Genomic DNA, 18,259 nt, shown 5'->3' with positions numbered 1-18,259 from the left:
AACCATAGAGTACAGCGAAGCAAAAAGCTATTCTGTATACTGTGGCTTGGGTTGTTTCAAGGGTTAACTAGTTAAAGGCCAGGCAAGAAGGCGGTCCAGTCTGGGTGTCAGCAGCATTAAATGTGAGAAGCAACATTTCAAGGGAGTATGTTAAGCAAGAGGAGGATTACGCGGTTGGAGGGCTGTGTGGTTTGAGCGAGGGGTGCAGGGGCCAATCTCCTCTCCGCTGCCCTCACAAGCACCCCGGTACTGACGGCCCCATTACTGCCACTGCTGCCCAGAGCCAAGAGCCGTCTCCGCGGCGTTTGTCTCCGTCACCAGACCCACCCATTTGGCTCCTCCAGCCAGTGCCAACCGGGAAGGCTCTGGTTCATCCTGTCTGGTTTCCTTGGCGTAGTTCCCCTAGTTTGTTGCCCTCCAACAAGCCAGAACCATAGGCCAGGTTTGTCCATAAGCCAGTGATTCCTGGCTGGCTTAGCCTCTCCTAGGAGATGCAGCCAGGTGTGAGCAACTGAGATGCGAGCATTAGCACATCTGCTTGTTTGGGAAGTTGTGTAGTATGTCCATTACAGCAAAAATTTGGATTACTAAATTTAGGGCAGGAGAGGCCGAGACGAGCAGAGAAGGGTTTAACAGAATGCAACATACAACCAAGTAAGTAGTTGACCCGTTACGTTCAAAATATAAAATCTGCCGTAACAAAGCCAACTTCTGTTTAACTGAGTATCCCTTGTGAGATACTGGATGAATAATAAAGCAGTGAGATGCACCCAGTGTGATTATGCTAAATTGCTTTTAATCCCTCTTTCCATGTCACGTTCTGATTTTTTCTATCATGTGAACAAATGCATGTGTAGGTCACGTGATCATGCTCACATACGTTCCACTGTTTTTATTGCAAACAGCCTTAACTTCATCCAGTAAAGGCCCTATCGAGAGGCAGGCATATCAACAGATCTAAAAATGATGGTTTGCTTTCGAAAACAAGAAAAAACGACCCTGACACATTTATGGAAAAGGTATATATTTACAGTTTTATTTGAATATAGAGTTGAGCAACAAACAATATTAACACTGTAGCTGAAAATCGTATTTACCCCAAAGTCACCACAGTGAATAAATTATTTAAAGGAAGTGTGTGCATTAATAAGGCATTAACCCTAAGCAGTCCAATTAAAGGCTTTGCTAACTCCCCAAATGCATGACCAAGCAAAAAACAACTGTTATGACCAGGTCCAAATTATCTTCAAAGGACCCCCTCCCTAGGCAATAGTGCTAAGAGGCCTCCATTCCCGATTATACCTCTAAAACCTGCAACAAGCAGGCCTTCCAAAAGCAAGTGGAGATGCAAAGACCAAAATTACCCCCCGAGGGAACGTCCTGTGCTTTCGTTTTGAGGATGCCATGTCCACACACAACAGCAGATGCAAGAGCATGGGCAGCATGGCGTGGCACATCAGGAAGCCAGTGGCGTGGCCTGCTATGGCCAGAGCTCTGTGTGGGGCTCCCCGGCCCTCAGGGACCCCACAAGCAGTCCTGCACACCCCACCACTGACGCTTCACGCACCCCAGCATGCTGCTCGCTCGCCTCCCTCGCTGTCGCTTTGCCCCTTGCTTGGTTTTTCGCAAGGCAGAGCCACCTTTCGCTTAGGTGTTCCCCCTTTCACTTTTAAAAGAGCCTGGGGACGCCGCATCAGAAGCAGCCGGTGCTCCGGCACCGTCATTTCTGCAGCTGGCCTCTGGGAGGTTCTCTGGGCCTTGCGGACTGCTGGAGTGCAGATTTCACTGTGTTCTGCAGGACACCTAAGCTCTTCTAAAAGTTGCAGGGGAGAGGGTGGGAGAGGAAAAAGCTGCTGCTCTGTGGACAGAGAGGAAGAAAGCACTGTGCAAAGCCAAGGGAGTGGGTGAGCTGGGAGAGCAAGCAGAAAAAGCACACCTGGAGAGGGGGAGGAGAAGAGCGGGAACAGGTGGGGAGATCACAGAAAGAATGAGCACAGGGCAATGTCCAGGAGTGTGCCAGTGCCCCAGAGGACATCTTGCCCAGTCCCGTCCCCCCCACCGCCAGAGCAACTTAGAATTTTTTCCATTCCATGTCGTCAGGAGGGTTGACTTCTACTTTCCTTTTACCCACATCGGACCAGTTCGTGCTCAAAACTGTCCCACCAGATTCCATCTGCAAAAGTAAACGCATACACACACACACAATTAGCCGTCAGCTCTAAAATGACACAAATACCCCAAAACACTTCGAGACAGGGTGAGGCATGCGGGCAGTGGGGAAGTGTCAGCCGAAGGGCAATGCTCATCTGGTGCCCCCCGCAAAAACGTTTTAAGCCCAATTGCAAACAAGACATGGTTATTTCATAAATATGCAAGAATGACCTGACGAACCGCTTGGCCTCCTGTGACACATTTTAGTCAAAAACTGGCAACACTTTCGAAAGCCTTCAGGACTCAAAACTAAACTCTGGAAGTTTGTTTCCCAAATCTTTCTCCTTTGCAACAAAGTGCTCTAGTGCTCTCTTTCCAGATGCAACACAATAAACTATATTCATTCCCTGTTCCCATTGTCCTCCCAGGAAAGGAATGAAATGTAATGTTAGTAATTTTTAAAGGTATGTTCCAAGTTTAAGCAAACCCAAGAATCCACTCTTCTAAGGACAGACCAAGTATTATAGCGACCAAAAAGAGCAAAGGGCGCATTTGGGAAAAGTCGAGCAGCACTACTGGGAAAATCCAGGTTTTACAGCCTAAACGTGTAGCAAACACCTCCATGCCCTCCTTCTGAACAAAAGCATTTGTACATGAGCATATGACTCCCAAAACCCTAGTCACAAGCCAGAGACTGGTCTTCCCTTGTGGCACACAAATCTGGATTCAAGTCCTCACACGTTCCGCCAGCCACACTAAATTAAGCATCACGGAGAAGCTTATGGCACATGGGCAAAAGCACCCAAAGCAGAAGTTATCTTACAAAAGATTTGTTCATGGCGCGCTTCACTTCATCTGTCCCATCCGAGTAGATCTGCTGGAAAAGTTTGTTTAAAGCTGCATCACCCTCCAATTTTTCATTCTTCTCCTCTTCTTTGATCTCAACCACTAGCTTGTCCCAGTTCCTTGTATAATGAGAAGATGATGGATAGAGGAGTGTGGAATCTGGAACTGTAAAACAGATGAAATGGTAACACCGCAAGAGTAATGGACACCTGTCAAGTTAGAGCATCTTAGCTCGTGCTGTTCGTAGAAGATCAGCCAAGGCAGAGGTGGTAATTCCTCAGGCTGTGCCGCTCTCCTCTCCCACCCGACACATACAGGACTGCAAAGAGCAGCTGGGCCAAAGCTACGCATGCCTGGTTAGGCAGTCCAGAGGGCTCTCTCTGGGAATGAAACTTCATGGACACAAAAGCTGAGAGGACAGTGCACAGAGCTGAACCGCACAGACCTGGGGCAAATTGTTTTCGTTGAGGAGAACTTTCATGTCCTTCCAATTTCTCCCATCGTACAGCTTCTGGTTTCTTCATTTTTATCTCTATCTAAAGACACAAAGCAAACCAAGAAAAGCATTTTAGTGCATTTCAACAGCCCTATCAAGTTAGTTGGGGGAGGATCCGCTGCAATGGGAAAGAATACAGCAATGAAGGCGATTTTCACAGTGTGTCGCCCACGTAATCAAGGGCAAACACTCTTGCCTGGGAGTCAAGTCCCTCTCAACTCAGTGGGTCTCACCTCTGAGTAAGCAAGTGCTGTGCTCTGTTAAAACCGCCTGGCATGTTCTGGCTTATGTTAATACCTTTGCTGATGGTTTGGCAACTAATGTCGACATTACTGCTGCCACAGAAATGGCTCAAACAGAGAACTGAGATGTTGAAACAGTCCCAAGTTCCTGTACCCAAGTTCCTGTAGCCCACACCCTTCTTCGTCCTTTAATACTTGTTCGTCATAAGCAAGAGTTTCTCCTAAATCTTGTGACTTTGCAGAATACAAAACAAAATGGATGTTAATCGTTTTGTGAGAGCCACAATAAATATGAAAAATGATCTTGCAATCCTTGAAAAGAAGTGCTTTTAAAAAAGCAAAAAACTGTTGTGTTGCTGCAATAAGGTTTGCACCATTTTTTCTTCAGTGCTGTTGGTTTAATTAATTTGCATGTATCTGTATAACTGAATAAATGCATGCAATTCACATTCCCTAACTGGGGAGAACTCTAGCTACAATCAAAACAATTGCTGGATGCTCTTGAGAATATACCTTCACATTTTAGAAGTCAAACTGTGCAGGTCTGGTCATCTCTTAAGGTAGGAGTGCTTCATTAAACAGACAGACTCCAGAGCTCACACAAACAGGAGCTTCCACATAATATAATTTTATAAACTACTTGCTTTTTCCCCTTCAATTTGGGATAATTTTTCAACTTATAACCAGCCAGTGAAAAGACTGCAGCATGATTCCACCACTTGTCCAATGCACTCCAAATGATTCATTTTGAAAAAGCATTTCCACAATGGATACTAGAGCAAGAAAACTGCTCATTCATTTTAAGACCAGAGATAACGGGGCACTGCCTCACTCTGAAGAACAGTCCGCTCAGTCTCATGCAGCATCTAATTTGTTCTGGAATCAAGTTACACTGAAGTGTTTGTCACAGTTCCACCAAAATCCAGGACAACCTGGGGATCCTTGCAGCTCCGAGAACAAGGACACCTTTGTAAATGCTAGCCCTACAGAGCATCTTATAGCGAGCTAACCGAATACCAGCACAGACCAGAACTTGTACTATAAATGCCCAACCAGTCACAGGTAACCAAACTGCCATCGGAATGAAAGAGCTGCACTTGGCTTGTTCTTACATTAAGCCATTTAAAGTTAAATACCAGCTATCATCATCTTGTCAAGTATTGATTTTACAGTGTCTGTTTGGTGGGGCTAGTGAGTTCCTTGAATGGGGACTGCATCCCCGTTCCAGCTTTCGGAGAAAACAAAGGGCGCCATTCTGTGGAGGCCATGCTGACTTTGAACTCCTCCTGCTCTGCACAGGATACCCAGGATCCTTTGAATTTGGAGAACTGCAAGCAGTCCTGCTAGTCTGCATCCTCGATATGGCTTAAAATATTCCTTCTTTCTTTATTCATGTCGGAAGCACTGCAGGCAGAATTTGTGAAAGGCTGTCAGAAGTACAACAAAACAGTGCCCCAAAAATCCAGCACCTGTGCATGAACTACAATGTGCGGGTGGCCTGCATACGGAGCGCACGGGCACAAGCGCCAATACGCACACGTGAGACCCTGTCTGGGTGAAGAGAGAGTTCCCACCCGGCGTCGGGAGACACCACGGGCATCCGGAGCAGCCAGCCTCGACTCCCCCACTGAGCATTTTGGTGAGCCCAGAACACACCGGCTTAAGCGCGCAGCCGCCCACACACAGAGGATGGTCCATGCAAAAGCCCCGTCCGCCCCGGTTTGTCTCAGACCGGTTGGCCTGCTCAGTGACTCCCAGGTTGCCCAGCTCCCCTGAAACTTTCCTGGAGCTCCATCCATTTCAGGAGAAGGGCCAGTCCTTCCACAATCTGATCCCGGAGTGCTCCACTGTTTCACAGCAACTCACAGGTCTCCCAAGAAAGCTTTTTCCTTATTTTAATCTGGGTGGCAGCCCAAAAGTGGACATACGTTTGATGTCGATGCTCTCTCTCCTTACGGTACAACACGAGCTACATAATTAACTTTATCAACAGGTGCCGGCTTCAGGCTACCTGTGATAATTATACAGCTTGCATTAAGTGCTGTATCTAGCTGCATTTAATGTATTATTCTTCTGCCACGAAAATAAAAAAAAAAACCTGACTATGGGATCTGCTTTGGGATCAAATGTGTTTCTTGAACACCAGATAAGCTACTTGAATGACAGTATTACGCATGTCACCATTAGCAAGTTAAATAAATCTTGTCTGTACTGTGAACTTGCCTTTTTTTTTTTTTTTTTTGCAAATAAAGTCATCACATTAACAAAACTCCACAATGTAAAGTACATAAACCCACAAGAACAGTAAAGCTGATGGACTAACTGGACCAACCTACTTTAGGTTGGGAAGTAGCAAAACTGTAGCTCCTGAAAGTTGCACAATTAATTCAATATGTGCTGCTTATATGACTAAAAGAAATGTTAAATGGTGCATATATTAAATTCTGGCCTACATTTCAAGGTTAGTAGTAGTAAAATTTAGACAATCTCAACTTACAGTGCCTATGGCTGCTCTCAACAGCCCTCCTTTCTTTTTAAGGGTGTACTGTTTAGGAATAAAATGAGTACCGCATCCTATTCCTAGATTTAAACTATCTTGAAGTGACGACTGGAGTATAAACTATGAATTACCACCGAGGCCCCTTCTGACTTGCTCTGTTTCTATCATGCAGTGCTAGTAGTTCAGAGTGAAGTAGTAGGCAAAACTATTTTGCTATTCTCTTCTGCCCAATGCAGTCTGTCTGAAATAGTACTCCCAACATTTTAGCGCCCTCTAGTGAAAGTAAGAAATCCTCCTCAAAACTGCTAATTTTAACCCACAGAAATACAATACCTTAATTTTGACATATTAATTTAGAAGACTGTAAGCAAGACCTGGAGTCTTGCAGAACCAATTCTGTGAATAAATGAAGCGGCAGCTGGCAAATGCAGCTATTCCAGATTCATTGGTAATCTATACTAAACATGGCTATACACTTGAGACATATTAGTTGAAGCATTAATTTGGTTTGAAGGCAACACGCAATAAATTTAAGTACATGCTGTGTATTATTTCCAGAATTACAGCCTCATATCGTTACCCCAAACAGTAACTACAGACGCAGTTCTAAAGGTTCTGACTGCTGGAAGGATCAGATTTCTTTTCCTCCTCCTATGAAAACTGCACATGGTCCCAGTGGTACTGCAGCTGGCATCTTTATTTAGTAGCCTCAAAACACCATCCTTCATTCCTGCCAGAACTGCGAATTCCCTAGATTAGATAAATCACATATGGACTTTGGGGTTTCAGGCCTGGCTTTGGTCCAGAAACCATCCGGCGAAGAGACCTCTTGAGTTTTTCGGGACTGAGAGAGATGATTTGGCTCACACTGATGACAAAACGCTAAAATGGAGAGTTCCTAGCGCAACGCTGCTGCTGCGATGGCTGGAAAGAAGCCAGGCAGAAACACTGGGAGCTGCACCCTTTGTGCATACACACGGAAGCAGGCGCGGGGTCTGCGACACGTCTCTGCTCTAGGGCATTTCAATCATGTGTCGAGAACCCATGTGCACAAGGCACAGTGAACATACCAACCCTTCAGCTCTGAACCGCTGCACGGTTCTTCACGGGCTGCTCCTGGAGATGGTTACAGAAACCGCAGCGTATCAGGCCAAAGAGCATTTCCTCGGTGAGCTGAAGCAGAAGTGTCGGAACTGACCCTGGAAAGCCTTTGAGAGCTTATCTCCCAGCCCCTCAAGCAAGCCCATCCACACCTGCAGTGCCCAGCTGGGAAGGCCATTAGCTGGAGCTCTTCTTCAGGCCCTGCTCACACTTGTGGTGAAGCAGACAGTGACCGGGGAGACCATTTTCTGGGGCAACCTAGTTGTGAAACTGCAAAGTACTGGGCAAACCCCGTTTTTCTTCTCCATGGCCTTTCAGAAATTTTACAGTGTACTTAGTGTTTTATTCCAATATTCTGGAAAGTTACCTTGGTAGAAAGAACTCTGAATGTACTTTGTTCAGGAACTATGGAATGAAGAAGATGTAGCTTTAAGTTGTAGTCTTCGTCTGAGGAAAGATTCACTGATGCATTTAGCTGTTAAGATAAAATGCAAAAACAGCACACACAAAGAAAACGGAGTCATTCTAGACCTCCAGCTCTTTTCCAGGAGAAATGAATGCAAAGACCTTTCACTGGGAACTTCTAATTGGTGTCAAACATGGGACAGGGATTTCAAATGGGAAGTTGTACTACATTATTCAACAGGTAAATCAAAGTGTGCTAGAAAATAAACAGAAGATTAATGTTCTTAGCCACCAAGTAGGTACTCAGGAAGCTGTTATGTCAGTTTGGTAAGCATGCTTTAGGTAAAGAACTGAATAACTGTAGAAAGTTTCCAGGAGCTATAAATAATTAAACAGACTAAAGCCACGTGACTTCCTTTTCTTGCTTTATGCTTCACAGTTTTATATCCAGCAAAATGTGTGAATGTAATGTAGCAATTCACTGAACATTCAGTTATACCATCCAGAAAACCAGAAGTGAGTATTTTCACAAGAGAAGTTTTTAAACATCAGGATCCCGATAATTAAAACCAGACTTTGTTTGAGATGATCTACTGAGCACTTCCCTTCTGAGAAGGGTGCGCATCCAGTAATGCCTATGGTGGCATTTACTAACACCTCACTTCTTCCATCCGCACACCTACCCTATGCAGGGGCGCCTATCTGCATATTTTTGCCTTGCGCCGTAGTCCTAAATGCTCCCTTCCTGGGAAGCAACACTGGTTTGAAAGTACATTTGAATCCAGGTGTGTCATTTGCAGCCTGAACTATACATCCAGATTACCTCTTTTTCCGAGAAATGCACGTGGACTTCGTCCTTCTTTGCATTCTTGATCATAATGGTTATAATTACATGAGATTCTGTCTGGTACCAATCATACCTTTAAAAAGGCAAAACAAAGTATTTTAGCTTAACATCCCTTATTTTAAGGATTTCAATTTGCACATGTGTAAACATTCCTAGTCCTTTAAAATTCGGGTTTCTTAGTCCTTTTATACTATAGACCCTTTCCATACTATGATGTCTGGCCCTACAGATGTTTCTGCTTACAACCCCTCCCCTTTGGCAGGCGTGGTCAAACAGGGTCTACAAGATGGGATGACCAACTGCACTTCCCCCTGCCCTTCTGAATAACCGTTCTTACAGTTTATCAACTACGGGATTGGCCACAGTATGACTAATCAACCACAAGAACTTGGAGCACAGGATTTCCACCCGGGGTGAGGGTCCTGGGCTGGCCCAAATTCACCCAATGAGTCTCACGGCAAGTGGGGGAAGAACCAGGATCTCTCGAGACGCCATCCAGTTCTCAAAGAGCTCTGCCACGCTGGCATCCTGCCTGCCATACAGAAACTATTAAGCCTCCTCTGGTCAGACTGTACACCCGCCAAGGAGAGCAGACGGAGGGGGGCCTTTTGATACACGCTGGCTTGAGTTGCTACAGAGGGAGTCAATACAAGCAGGGAGGGAAGCAATGAAAGCTGCAGGGCCAGCTTTCGCACCCATCCCTAGCACTTACTGGAATTCTGTAAGCACAGATTTCTTGGGAAAAACTATTAAATACTAAGCTCCGTTTTTGTAAATGTTAAAAGAACTTACTTGATCTTAGATGGCTGTGACTGGTGTTCCAATATCCAAGTAGCATCGATTATAATGAAAAGTAGTGGAGAATTATTTAGCATTGTTCGTAAATCAGACATCAGTGCATTTTCACATCACAAGAAAGTTATCTGCAACGACCCACATCCATTAAAGCTACGACAGACCTCAAGAAGGGGGCTCCATCAAAGTACAAGGCACATTTTGAGGTCCTTGGATCAGGGCAGGCCACTCCGTATACTCCTCTCAAGGAGGGAGCAAAGTGAACCCCACACCCCCCACCAATGCTGGTGGGGCACATGCTAACTGGCTCCTTCCTCAACTCGCCACCCTCCTCAGCGTGGCAAGGACTCAGGACTCGAGGGCGGCTTTGGAGAGCAGCAGACAACTGAGAGGCTGGCCTGAGCTAGCCGAATGCCGGAGCGGGGTGGTTTAAACTGTTCTGCAGCTGGCTGCCCACAGAACCTTTCCCACTGCAGCTTGCGATGCAGTGAGCCGGTACCACTCATGCGGGAGACAGCATGCGTCAGCTGTTTCCTCCCCTCAGTCACATGGGGGGGGGCACATCCTCACAGGCCCCCTGCTGCCTGTGACGTGTTTCTGGAAGGCACAACAGAACAATCAATATTCAGTATGCTGGTTAATACCAGAAACAGGGCAGGTTTCCTTCCAGGAGGAAAAAAAAAGTCAAATTTTAGGGGGAAAATACTCCTTGTCTATGTGAATCAAAAGCAAAGCCATTACTCTGCAAGTATATCCATTAGAAAGCATCTTACCACTTCGGTCTGTGATCCGGCTGGAAGGCAAAAACAGAAAGGCACAAAATGTATAAATAAATCATTTTGGTCTCAAATTGCCATTTCTCACGCATTAGCTCGGTGGACACATGAGAGATGCTGCACGCACAAACATCGATGAGCGTGTTGCGTGCGCGAGGGAGAGGACAGCGGCTGAGCGCATACACCCCTTCTGGGGGTGGGTCCCCCCCACACCCCGTGAGGTTCCGTGAAAGGAATGTGGCAGGAAAAGCTTTTGCACCCCTGACACAAATGAAAGTGGGCAAAGTGGTGGCTTCTGACGGCATATCAGAGTGCCTCCAACCCCAGAAAATGTGCATGCCATTGAGAACACCAATAAAGCATACCTTACCATTAATGATCTCTTCACATGTCTTGATCCAGACAGGAAGAGCGGTGTTGCTACCTAGCAAATGGAACACATGAAAGTGCACTGCATCGTGACAGCGAACGTAACAGGGGACGACCTTGTTTTTCCACTGGTCTCGGAGGGTGTTCTTTATGACATCACGTGTCCCTAGAATTTGTGACTCCCAAGCTTTTCCCTTAAATTGAGATTTCTACCTTTTAGTGCTGAAGGTCGAATGCTTGACAACTTAAGTTAGTTCTCAATAATATGTGAATTGGCTGTGCTTGACTAATTTTAACAAGCCAGTAGGGTGACATTACCTATAAGAAATGGTATTTAAGCATAATGCAGAAGTACATTATTTGTGTAAGAATAACACTTATACGAGTATCAAGCATTTTTAATTGAAAAAGTCCATTAGCATTTCTTTACCTGCAATTAAAGCAGGGGCCCTTATACATTATTGGACTACAAAAAAATCTTATCATGCATGGAGAGGATAAAAGCTGGGTATCTTCTCCATATAGAACTATTCTGGTTTAGTTTAGGGTTGTTTTAAACAGTTCACGAGGAACTGGCCCAGGGTTACAGATTACTATTACCAAGCTTTTGATAGCAATTTATTTTATTTTATTATTTTATTAAAACATATCTATGCCGCCCTTGCCGAAGCCTCGGGGCGGCTTACAACACAATAAAATACAAAAATAACAATATAAAATTAAAATTAACAATATAAAATAAATAAAAAATATAAAAGAAGTCGCCCTGGCCAGATAAATGAATTAGTTTAGTTAAAAATTAAATTCAAAATTAAGAATTAAAAATCAGTATTTTTAATTTTGAAAATATTTTCAAAATTACTCTCTAGTTCAGCATCACTATATAAAATGGCATTTACAAAATCCAGTCTTTTGAATTTCTGCCACCCAACTGCACATTCTAAACATGATCTGTTTTCAGAGCATTTCAACCTAAAAATGCCATTAGACAAAGCGTGTGAGCGAGCCTAAGAGAGGGCTGCGGGGGATGCCACCCTTCGGGTTCCAGCAATTGTTGGCTACATAGTCTTCAGAAAAGTTTGAGAGGAGCAGAATTTTGTAAGCCCCAGGGAGTTCCTTCATTCATTCATTCATTCATTCAGAATTTTTGTATCCCGTCCCATCGCAAGAGTCTCGGGACAGCTTACATACAAATGTAATTTCATTCCTTGAAATGAAAAAGGTGGGATATAAATCAAATAAATACATATATGGCAGAGAAAAAGCATAAATGCTCAACTGTTGATGGAAAATATGAAAATTCTTCACATTGGTCATCAAGCATCTCTCATGAGCCCCAATGGAGGGCCCGCCTTGCAGGCTGAGAAGCAGAGAATTAACAGGCCCTTTGACAGAATGTTTGACCAGGTAAACATTAACCTGGCAGCCATTAATAAGCATTTAGATTAAGCAGCAGTGGGCCATTCCTGATTTGGCCGTTTTGTCAGTCTGGATCCCCTGCAGTGCAAGTGCTACGAACCTTCTGGAATTGGGTCCTGGTGACGCTGGTGCTGACAATTCCACGCTGCTCCAGTGTGAATGACATCAGCGGGGCTTGGCAACATGACACATCCCCCCGGGAAACCCATCATGTCAGCAAACACTGACGACGCTGTGCTGCACGCACATAGCAGCAAACAAAGTGACATGACCTGCATCAATGCTAACGGTAACTTGGATATTGGGCCTGCAATTCACATACGGCAGATGTGTGCACACCTCTAAATGAGTATGTTTCCATACTTACTATCCAGCCTGCTACCCTCTTTGAAAGACTTCAGTGCAGCAGTATAGTTCTTCATATGATATTCACCTATCCTAAGAGAGGATGAGAGGAGAACATGACACTTCTGGCTGTGAAAAAAATCAGGCTATTCGACAACCACAGTATCTTTGGCTTTACGCAGTATTTTGACCTGGGGCAAGAACACAGACAAACCTGCACAGTTTGGGGGTTAATTCCGCCCCCACTGGGGTGACTGAAAAAATGGGACACCCACACATCTCAGGAGCTGCAGGTCAAAATTTCCCTGAAAAATGCTTAGCAGAGCCTCTGCTTTCCCTGCAGGAACTTCCCTGTGGTGTTGCAGCTAAAACTTTTGGCTTGGGCAATTTTGGAAATTTCACCTTGACCAATCGCTTTGCCAAATGAATCTCCCCTTCTCTAGCCAGTTTAGCAAAGTTGTTTTAAGAAGTGAGTACAGGGTTCTTCACTTTCACATCTACTTTTTAGTGTAAAGAAAAGGAGATTTTTGCTTTCTTTTTTCCCTGAAGCAGGTCAAACACTGGAAGGGAAGGAAATTCCCAAATTTTACACAACCATTTCATGAGGACCATACTCAGAAACTCAAGGACTGAAATAATTTCAAGCAGACTGAGCTACATCAAAACAGCACAGCTTACTCACAGATTTCTTTTTCTCAGTCATAATTGCTGTCTCACACAATAAAATTCACGCACATAAGCATAAAAACACCCACATTGCGAGGAATGGCAGTCCCTCAAGTAGTGAGGCAAGGGGATTCTAACAGGCTGAAAATCCACAGAGGGAAAGCAATATTGACAGGGGAAGAAGTCCCTTTATTTCCACAGCAAAATGTAAGGAGTGGAAACAGCAGGGTGAGGTGCTGCTGTCTAGCTGCCTGGCCCCTCCCTGACTAATGCCATCGGAAGAACGTCTGCGGGAACATCTTATCCCGTGAGATGGGAAAATAAATTTTTTAGAACTGAATAAGAGAGAAAAACTACAGATATGAAGAAAGAAAAGAGCAACAAGACCAGCATAGAATAGTCCTGCCGAGAAAAAATAGATGTAACGAGAACTGGAGTTTCACTGATGTATTCCAGTCCATCTGAGCAACTGCAGGGATGGCCATTTTCCCCCCTTTCCCCTCTTCCAACCCCATTCCTTGCAGGCTGTGTTTGACCAATGAGTGATCACTTACCCTTGCCTAAGAAAGGCGGCAACATTGTTGGGGTCGAGGGCCAGTGCCTTCTTCGCATCTCCAATGGCATCTGCAAGGAGATGGTTCATTTCTTAATAGTTGCATTATTCACACTTCCTGGGCAAAACCAAACCATCTGCCTTAACTGGACATTTTACATGTTAGACGAGCCTTGTAATCTATGTGCAACATTTATTAGAAGTAAAAAACACACAAGCATTTCAGGAAAAAGGAAAAGCATGCCCCCCCCCCCCACAAGCTCTTCTAGACTGGAACAATATTATTGGTTTCACACTCTGAGTTCTGGTGACGAACAAGGAGCAAGTACCAGACAATTAAACAGCCAATTTTAAATTAATCTGAAATCTTGAACAGTAAATTAAGAATTTATTTCCTCTTCAAAGTTTATTAACTTTATGTTCTTGTTGCTAGCTTTCAAGTCATTCAAATTTGCTAGTCAGGGCATATTTCATATGAAATCAATGACTTACATACCATCTTCCATTCCACAAAAGGAAATGGTTTTCCTGCCTCCCACTTCCTTTTACAGCCATCAAAAATAACCCCCTGAAGTTGGACCAGGGCAAGCGACTGCACCAGGAAGGGCAAAGTCGCCAAAACTTGGGAAAACCTATTTTAAGTGAAGGCACTGCCTTCTGCTTGCACGCCATCCTCTTTGCTTCCAAGCCAAAGGAACTTGGTGACATACTGAATACAGATGAAAATATTGAGGAGATACATAAAGTGTGATATTCTAATAAGTTATATTTTGAAATGCACAAGCAGAGCCTACTTTATTGCAAGAGCAAAAGACTTCTCATTTATTTGAAGCTACTATTATATGCAAGCACAGACACAAAACCCACATTTTTCAAGTTATTAGATTGCTGATATGGAACAATCAAATTGATTATCGCTCGGAACAAGTCTTATTTGAATGTTACATTCTAATTATTCCACTTAAAGATAATCTTCTTATAAACCTGAGTAGGATATGCAAACATTATGACAAGAGGCATGTTCCGGTATCCAAGTTTTCAGGTAAAACTACACAAATCAAGCTACATTTTAATCTATCCTTGACACTAAAATATTTTAAGTTATCAATAGCATCAAATAGGAGATGTTACCATGGTAATTTTGTAGAAGAATATGAGCATAAGCTCTTTGACAGTAATACTCTGCATCATCTGGCTGCTGTTCTATGGCTCCTGTCAGCTTCTGCAAAAGCAAATACAAATATTTGACTTGACATTTTCCACAAATCCTTGTATAGCCCACAGTGAAAAGTCTTGCTTGACAAATCAGACAGCATCAATTAGCACGGTTTTGCTTTGAGAAGAATTACACCAGAAGCAACATGCTTCAGCTCAAAAGACAGCTGCCTAAAACTGAGATGAAAACCTCACTGCCTGAATCCAGCAACGAGCTAGGTCTGGAATACCATTTGGAAGACACTGGCAAGAATAATGCATCAATTGTCCTTGCATATGACTGGGCTGGCATAAAATGGCAACTCACTGTGGGCAGCCCATCTGAAAACCTGCAGAGGATGCTAAACCGGTCGAACCTAAGGGAGCACTGTCCTCAGTGTGGCCCCATTCACTCCGATGGCTGTGCACAAAGAAAGCCTCTCTGAAACATCTGATGCTCCCGTACCGCATTCTCCGCTCCATGGCAGGTGTTTATTTTCACACTGGAGTTTTTAAAAGCTTTAACTCACACTGAAGCTGCAGTTTTTGATGTGCCATCCTCAGCTGAGGTTGTCATGACATGCAAACCCAGAGATTATGGTTTATGCCCAGCATTAAACAACCTTCATCCTACCCTAGAAACCCATTTCTGGCCAAGAAATTCCAGCCAAGGCAAGAGGCTAATGGATGGGCCTGACGCTTTCTCACATGAGACATTTTGAAAATACTTGTTCTCGCTACCAACTAATTACCAGCCCCAATTCAAGGTGTTACTTTTGCTCCTTAAAATTTGATCCTTAAAAGTCTAAGTGGCATCTGCACTAAAGGTCTTTGAGCTACAGCAGCAGGCATGCTGGACTGAAATCAGAGAAATCAGGGTTTTAGTCCCCACTCAGCCAAAAAACCCACTGGGTGACTCTGGACCAGTCACAGGCTCTCAGTCTAACCAATCTCACAGGGTCCTTTGAGGATAGGATCACGTACCTCACTTTGTATTCCTTGAAGGAAAAAGGATGGACTATAAAGTAGCAGCCTCAGTTTCACTTACCACAGTGAGAGCCTCTTCCTATATAATTCCCACACAACATACACCTGATGCTCCTGCTATGATCAACAGAATTAGCATCTCAGAGGGGGTTTTCTTTCCCTAAAGTTCTAGAGAGCACTTTTAATTTCTCTCAAGGATCTGACATCGTAGCTTAGATGCTTACTATTCCAACTTTTTACGGCTTAGGTTAATCTTTCTGAACGGGAACACATGGGATGAAGAGACACTGTCCACACTTATGCAAAGAAGTACAGTACAAGAAGGGTTCCATGAGCGAAAGATTCTCCCCTCAAGTGTGGCAACCCACCTCTTCCAGCAGGCTCTTGTGCACCAAGTCGTGCTATTAAAGGAAAAATGGGAAAGTATGTGTGTACTATTGTAGTACCTAGTCACAGGAACGGTACAGAGCACATTCAGCAGAACATGCGAAACAAGGCGGTATGAATGGTGGTACAGAACTATATCTGCATTATGTAATGAAACAAATAAAATCCAGTAAAGAGATCAAAGGAATTTAACTGGCATTTACCCAGCAAAGAAAAGTGTTGTTATAACCAAGGCAGTGGTTGCCCTCCTTATAAACTGGGTATGTTCATTTTGTCTCAGTGAATCTTGGGCATTAATAGCATTGAATTGCAAAGAAAAATTACCACAACTTATGCAAAGAAAAGTGCTGCCTCATTATAATTTTTGGTCATCTTGAAAGTGTCAACATTTTAATCCCTGAAAAAGTTTTGACAAGAACCCCTGAAGCAAAGGTTCTGAAGTTCACTAAGTAAACCCATTTATGAATTTCAAAATACAGTTCTAATTTTCTGTTAAGAGCCATTACCACCTTAGTGAAGTGCACATGGTGGGCATGTCGTGAGCGGAGCCGGCTGGTGCCGGAGGTCAGACTAGATGGCCTGGGAGACCCCTTCCGACTCGCTCTGTTTCTATGTTTCTAAGTGATTCACAAATTTAAAAGTCTGCGGCAATGGGAAACATAAGTTAAGCGTAAACAGACAGTTTTCACAAAAAAAAGAGTTCCCCAATTTGGCCCAGTGTTGTTTCATGTTCAGATACTGCCTAAATTTAATAGAGAACAGTGAAACGTAAAAACAAACAACACACAACTGTTCAAAATAAAGCAACCTGCAGAAAACCTTAAAACAGGGTAGACTCCCAGTTAATGGAAAGGCATGAAGGCTAAAGCATCCTGAAAACAGATGTTTATTCTCTAAGAAGTTCTCAAGTTCAAAATGCAAGTACAAAGTGAATTACACTGGGGCAAAAATCCTAACTGATGGGGTTTGGCCTGCAGCTACTAAACAGGAGAGAACTTAGTTTTCAGAAAAGCAATTAGACGAATGTACGGAAAATATGACTTAAGAGTTACTAGCTAGACAGAGTATCCATGACCAGAATGAACATCAATGCCAGGGAGTTGCTAGGGAACAACAACAGAGCTATTGCCTTAATGTCTTGCAGGCCTAAAGGAAACTCTGGACTGATCCAACAGTTTGATCTTAAGTTTCCAGTGAGTACTCAGTAACTTTAATAGATGCATGTTTGCAGGAAGTAGTCAGTAATTTTTAATAGGTGCCTGTTTACAAGGAGTAGTCAGCAGCTTTGGTAGATGCACAAAGGGACATTTTGGCAGGGGCAGCTCCTTCCAACACAATATCTGCAAGCATTACCGTACACCTGCAGAAACGGAGCCGAGTCTACGCAAGAAAAAGAGCGAACGGGGCGCCCAAAGCCGCGGCTACGGGTTGGCTCCTCAGCCCGCGACGCGAAAGGCTGCTGGGTCGAAGGGCTGCCTGCCCACGTGGAGCAGCGCCCGCCCGCCCGCGGCCCCTGGGCCGGCCCTGCGCGAGGTCAGGGAGCGGACCGCGCTCCCTTGACCGCGGCTGCCTGCACCGCGGCACTGCCACACGGCCAGGTCGCCCCCACGCCCATCCTCGCCAAGGAGAGCGCCCAGCAGGCCGCCTTCTGAGCCTCGCCGCCCCGCCGGGGGAGCCGCCGGGCCCGCCTCTCACCTGCAGGGCGGCCGCGGGGTCCTGCTCGATCTCGGCCTCCGCCGGCCTGCGGGAGAGACGAGAATTAGACACGGGGGAAGCGGCGGCCGGGCGGGCCGGGGGAGCCCGCCGGGGCCCGGCGGGAGGGAGGCTCACCGTGCCGCGCCCGGGCCCGCCGCCGCCGCCGCCATCTTGGCACCGCCGAGGAAACTTCTAGAGCGCGCCGAGTTCGTTTCTCCTCGCGGCGCGCGGAGATGACGTCACGGGAGCGGGCGGGCGACTCTCCCCGGGAAGCGCGCCGGCCAGACACCTAGATCTATGAACAGTGGGAGGTGTAGACGTGCCTACGTGAGCTTTGGAGCGGCATGCGCTTGCAGGGAAGGACCAAGCGCAGCGCGGGAGGTAGCAGCCCGGCCCGCGTGCACCGATGGGCGTTGCTGTTTCGAAACCAGGATCCTGCCTCTTGAGAACAGCGGTCCTTTCCCCGACAGGTTCAGCGGTCTTGC

At 45.2% G+C, this 18,259-nt stretch overlaps 1 protein-coding gene across 2 annotated transcripts; it reads right to left on the bottom strand.

Annotated features, from left to right (window-relative positions):
- Nucleotides 1–1,011: 1,011 nt before the first annotated feature.
- SUGT1 (SGT1 homolog, MIS12 kinetochore complex assembly cochaperone) lies at nt 1,012–17,988 on the bottom strand. 2 transcript variants are annotated; one of them, XM_044448254.1, is made up of 14 exons: nt 17,910–17,959; nt 17,775–17,820; nt 16,061–16,093; nt 14,643–14,733; nt 13,513–13,582; nt 12,315–12,385; nt 10,530–10,583; nt 10,157–10,176; nt 9,381–9,400; nt 8,565–8,661; nt 7,704–7,811; nt 3,443–3,533; nt 2,975–3,162; nt 1,012–2,173 (listed from the first exon to the last, which is right to left on the bottom strand). In XM_044448254.1, the coding sequence occupies exons 1-14, from the start codon at nt 17,942–17,944 to the stop codon at nt 2,072–2,074; spliced, it is 1,026 nt and encodes a 341-aa protein (XP_044304189.1). In that variant the 5' UTR covers nt 17,945–17,959; the 3' UTR covers nt 1,012–2,071. The 2 variants fall into 2 exon arrangements, with proteins under 2 accessions (XP_044304189.1, XP_044304190.1); XM_044448255.1 differs by lacking the exon at nt 16,061–16,093 and having other exon boundaries at nt 17,910–17,988.
- Between the last annotated feature and the right edge of the window lie 271 nt (nt 17,989–18,259).

This window comes from Varanus komodoensis, unplaced genomic scaffold (genome assembly GCF_004798865.1).
Source record: "Varanus komodoensis strain SLA01 unplaced genomic scaffold, ASM479886v1 scaffold54, whole genome shotgun sequence".
Lineage (NCBI taxonomy): Eukaryota > Metazoa > Chordata > Lepidosauria > Squamata > Varanidae > Varanus > Varanus komodoensis.
This window is presented reverse-complemented; position numbering and strand designations above follow the sequence as displayed.